The 3,939-nt window shown below is 61.9% G+C and overlaps 1 protein-coding gene across 1 annotated transcript; it reads right to left on the reverse strand.

Moving 5' to 3' along the window:
• Nucleotides 1-893: 893 nt before the first annotated feature.
• LOC135891035 (protein FAM170B-like) lies at nt 894-2,497 on the reverse strand. The gene is made up of 2 exons (XM_065418524.1): nt 2,428-2,497; nt 894-1,678 (listed from the first exon to the last, which is right to left on the reverse strand). Exons 1-2 carry the CDS (start codon nt 2,495-2,497, stop codon nt 894-896), a joined length of 855 nt encoding a protein of 284 aa, XP_065274596.1.
• Between the last annotated feature and the right edge of the window lie 1,442 nt (nt 2,498-3,939).

Consider the following 3,939-nt stretch of genomic DNA (forward strand, 5'->3'; position numbering starts at 1 on the left):
TGCCCTAGCTCACAAGCCCCTGAGATGCTCTGGGAACCTAGGGCGTCCTCCCCCCCGCCCCCAGACGAGAACCCCGCAGTAAGTTACTTAGCTGATGTCTGTGCCGGAGGGGTGCGCTCCCAGCTACTTGCTCCGTGGCTCAGCCTTCAGGGGCTGTGCGTCGTAGCCGCCCTGTGCGTCCGTCACTGGAGATGCTGCAGAGAGATGTCTTCTCATCACCTTCCTCCCGTCGATGGGCCGGAGTCCGTGCGCGTCTCTAAGGATGCAGATCTGCTACCGACCCTCCATACGTCTGGGCGGTGGCGAAGGCTTTAGGCTGGGTCTCGGCAGGGCGAAGGCTGGCTGATGGCGTCAGTTCTTTCCCTGTCCCTGGTGGCTGGGTGCGGTGCGGCCAGAGCCCTATGGAGGGGTGGGGCTCGGCGTTGCTGTCTGGGCCTCTGCTGGCATCCGGCAGGGCCTTGCTGCGGGAGCTGCAGGTTGCTCCTCCGGCCGGGCTGGGGGAGGGGAGGGAGCCTGGCAGCTCCGGTTCGGCCTGTTGGCCCCGGGGGGGAGCCTGGTGTGGATCTGGCGCGCTGGGCTGGGATGCCGTTGGCCTGGCACTGCTGGAGCTGCCAGTTCTCAGCCCTGATGCTCGTAGCGCTGGCGTTTCCCAAGCAGGGGTCCGGGCGTATCACGGCGAGTCCCAGAGCTCGTTGTCCTGGCCTCACGTGGAGATCGGGTCTGGCTGGCAAGCCGGCAGCAGGCAGGGCTTCCTAGCAGGGGGCAGCGACTGGCGTGTGTGCCCAGACCCGCTGCTGGCTGTGGTCGCCACGCTGTGTATTCAGGTCTCTGCTGGCAGAGTCGTCTCTGGTCTCAGCCAGCAGCTGGGCTCCCCTGGCGTGTCCTTGCCAGGCCTATCTGGCAGCCTTGCGTGGGCGCCGTATCTCTCCCCCACACTTGCTGCACTCGCGGCCCCCACGTCGCCGTCTCTTCCGGGGCGGCTCTCCCGCCCTGAGCTGTCCCAGCACCCGGTAGTAGACGCGGCAGCTGAAGCCTTCGCGCAGCCCCTGCTTCACATGCTGTGTCAGGGCCTCCAGGCTGGGGAAGACTCGGCAGCAGGCCAGGCAGCGCAGGCCCTGCTCGGGGGTGAGGAGCCACTCAGGGGGCACTCCCATCAGCTGCTGCGGAGCCTCCTCTGCTGGCCCCCCCGCGCCGCTCTCTGCCTCGGGGTCCACGTCCCCCAGATCGGACCTGGTGTGGGAGCTGCTCAGGTCCGAGCCGGCAAAGCTTTCTCCTCCGCTGTAATTGGCCTTAAAGATGCGGGGGCGCTTCCTAATGGTTCCAAAGCCAGCCCCGGTCTCCCAGGCCACCGAGACGCCGTTCACAGCCCTGACCTTCATATAGAAAAGGGACTTTTCTTCTACCTCCCCCTCGGCCTCTCTGACACGGGCCGAGCGCTTTCTCTTCACGCCCGCGCCGGGTGGATCCCCTGGGGGCTGTGCACACAGGCGGTTGGAGGCCGCAGGCTGCACGCCGCGGGCGGAGGTGTGGCTGGTGACGGATGTGGCCGTGGAGGTCTGCTGGTTTGGGTCCCTCGGGCCTGCAGAGGCAGAGACCCCCTGCTCTGCTGTTTCCCCAGGAACGGAGCTCCCGGCAGAGACCCCCTGACGAGGGGGCGACTCCCCTGATCTCTGTGACTCTGAAAGCAGAATGAAAGCCCAACTCCTGCGGCCATCGCCCCCTGCGGTGCGTCCCCCTCCGGCTCCCAGCCCTGTGTCCCAGGCCCAAAGGGGCCCTCTGTGGGCAGGGGGAGGGGGTCGGGAAGGGGACTCACTGAGTACGAATATCAGGGGAGCGACCAGTCAGGGATCTGACATGCTGCACCCAGGGAAGGGCCGGAGCCCCCTTGCTTGGCACACTGGCAACTAGGTTGGTCAGAGCCCTAGACAACGTCCTGTCGGTGTCGATGCTGCCCTGGCCCTGGGGGGGATGGACACTCTGCCCCATTGGTCTGCCCCAGCCCTGACATCTATGACCCTGGCATGGTTACCAGGAGCAGCCTGAGACCTGGCTGTGCCCATCTCCAAGGCCCCTGGCTTAGGCTCGTTACCCCAAGGGCCCAGGACTCTGCACTGGCATCTCTACATGGAAGAGCCATTTCGTGCCCCCAGATATCTCCTCTTCCTGGTGTCTCCTTCACCCTTGGAGGGGGGGGGGTGTCTGTCTCCCCCTTCCTCTTTTCCATTTAACCATTTAGAGGGCTCTGTCTCTCCCCACTTGGAGTCTGTTTCCCCCACTGTGCCCTGGTGGGGTCTCTGTTTCTCTCCCCCTCCCCCTTTGAGACCTCCCTGAGGCAGGCAGAGAGAGAATTTGAGTTCATCCTTGACCTAGGACCCCTGCCAGCCTCTCCCCCGAGTGTCCTGTGGGCCCAGGGAACGTCCTGCTCACCTGACCCCTCCTGGGCAGCTCCAGGATTCGTCTCTGGGGCTTCAGCAGGAAGCCCCTGGCTGTGCACCATGGTCCTGGCTCTGGGGACTCGGGCCAAGGCTGGTGCCTGTCACAATCCTCGAAACCTCCTGGATTCTCTGTCCACCACCAGCCAGGAGGTCTGGGTCTCTGCTGGGGAAGGGATGGCGGTTCTGGTCCAATTCTCCTGCTAAATATCCAGATCTCACAGTGCAGGCAGCAGAGACAGGATCACGATTGACCTGAGCCAAGGGATTGATCCAAGGGGCACCAGACTGTTGTGGTCTAAATAGTCCTGGAATGTTCTGGTCCCAACGGCATCAGACTGTTTGTTTGGATCCAAACGGCATCAGACTGTTTGTTTGGATCCAAACGGCATCAGACTGTTTGTTTGGATCCAAACGGCATCAGACTGTTTGTTTGGATCCAAACGGCATCAGACTGTTTGTTTGGATCCAAACGGCATCAGACTGTTTGTTTGGATCCAAACGGCATCAGACTGTTTGTTTGGATCCAAACGGCATCAGACTGTTTGTTTGGATCCAAACGGCATCAGACTGTTTGTTTGGATCCAAACGGCATCAGACTGTTTGTTTGGATCCAAACGGCATCAGACTGTTTGTTTGGATCCAAACGGCATCAGAAGTTCTGAGCTGGGTGAGGTCATTGTCATCCCAGCTGGCAATGCTCAGTTCCGTGCGAGCTGCTCTCGGGTCCAGCCGACCCTCCTCGAGTCCCGTCCAGGGAGGGCCGAGTTAATGAGGTCCCAGCCAAACCACTCAGCTGGGTCTATGCTGCACAAGGCCCGGGCGGGACCATCCGGGGTCCGATCAGGGAGGGTGGTGCCATATCAGCCTCTGGCTTTGTGCTGGCACAGACTGAAGAGCAGGACCATTCATATTAGTGTTGATTTGGGTTACGGTAGCGCCAAGAGGCCCAGTCAGGACCAGGGCCATTGCTTGGAGCTGCCCACACCAGAGTGAGAGACGGTCCCTGCCCCAATGAGCTGCCAGTCTAAACAGACAAACAGAAATAGACAGACAGCGAGTCCGAACCCAGCACACCGTAGGCAGCGCGGCCCCAGCACAGAGCTCCTTTGAGATGCCTCCCCCAGCCCGTTTTAATCCCCCAAACCACCACTCTCCGCTGCCCACGTGCCCCAGGCAGGCCTCCTTGCTGTGCCGCCATTCACCCCACCCTGCCCCCACAAATAGAGCTGCAGGCTCCATGTGGGGAAGAAGAGATGGGGGGCCAAGCGTACCCTGGTCAGGAGCCACCTAATGGTGGCTCCTGGCTGCTTTTCTTCCTCCCCCTGGAGGCCTCTGGGACCCCCACCAGGATCTAGCTGTCCCCTAAAGAGACACCAAATCAACAAAGGCCTCTCAAGCCTTAACTCATGCCAACCCCAGCCAATGCCGTGTAACTGCCACCTGCACCCAACCCCACCTCCACTTCCAGTCCCAAGGGACCTGAACCCCTGGTCAGAAGTGTGAT

Source organism: Emys orbicularis, chromosome 17 (assembly GCF_028017835.1).
Source record: "Emys orbicularis isolate rEmyOrb1 chromosome 17, rEmyOrb1.hap1, whole genome shotgun sequence".
NCBI classification, from domain to species: domain Eukaryota; kingdom Metazoa; phylum Chordata; order Testudines; family Emydidae; genus Emys; species Emys orbicularis.

Coding starts and splice junctions, on each gene's coding strand:
- LOC135891035 (XM_065418524.1), bottom strand. CDS start 2,497: ATGGTGCACAGCCAGGGGCTTCCTGCTGAAGCCCCAGAGACGAATCCT. Junction 1,679..2,427: donor AGCTGCCCAGGAGGGGTCAG/GTGAGCAGGACG, acceptor TTCTGCTTTCAG/AGTCACAGAGATCAGGGGAG.